Source organism: Acanthisitta chloris, unplaced genomic scaffold (assembly GCF_000695815.1).
Source record: "Acanthisitta chloris isolate BGI_N310 unplaced genomic scaffold, ASM69581v1 scaffold24652, whole genome shotgun sequence".
Classification (NCBI taxonomy): domain Eukaryota; kingdom Metazoa; phylum Chordata; class Aves; order Passeriformes; family Acanthisittidae; genus Acanthisitta; species Acanthisitta chloris.
The window spans coordinates 11,697-12,283 of record NW_008659165.1 but is presented as its reverse complement, the minus strand read 5'-3'; the positions used below and the strand labels follow the sequence as shown (position 1 = coordinate 12,283).

Below are 587 nucleotides of genomic sequence, written 5' to 3'. Positions count from 1 at the left end.
CAATAAAATATTCCAATAATATATTGGAACGATTCCAATAAAATTGGAATAATAAATTACTCCAATAAAACAGCAGCCAGGTGCCTTTTGTAATGCATTGTAATGTACAAAACAAATATTTGTATCTTTAAAGCGAGAAGCTTTTCAAAACAGGCCTTTTGTTAACACACAGAGCATGAGCAGGTGCTAAAAATCTGTAGTCAAACCCAAACAATTTGTGTATTTTCAAAACAATAGGGCTACATACCCAGTTTTATTTTTGTCCAGCAGACTGGGAGCCAAGGATCTGATGTAGGCACAGGTACATATGAGCAGCAGGATAACAGTCAGGAGACTCTGGAAGTTGAAAATGGCAGACTGTGGAGGAAAATCAGAGCATAAATGTCACACCTCTGCAGTGCAAAACTTCCCTCACTGCATAAGCTGGGAAAAAATAGATGATGTCCTTACACAATACCCATTAAAACCAAACCTGCAATGGCAATGCAACACAACATCTTGGCTTAATGCGGTGGTGGTAGTGAAGGTGAAGAGCAATTGGCAGGTAACCCAGTGGTAGCCAAGACAGAGAACAAGAAACACACAGG

The 587-nt window shown here is 39.5% G+C and overlaps 1 protein-coding gene across 1 annotated transcript; it reads right to left on the bottom strand.

Annotated features, from left to right (window-relative positions):
• Positions 1–225: 225 nt before the first annotated feature.
• Positions 226–357, bottom strand: TMEM167A (transmembrane protein 167A; the record flags this gene model as incomplete). Its single annotated transcript, XM_009069303.1, has 1 exon — positions 226–357. A coding segment is annotated over one exon (132 nt), but the record flags the coding sequence as incomplete, so codon positions are not given.
• Positions 358–587: the final 230 nt, after the last annotated feature.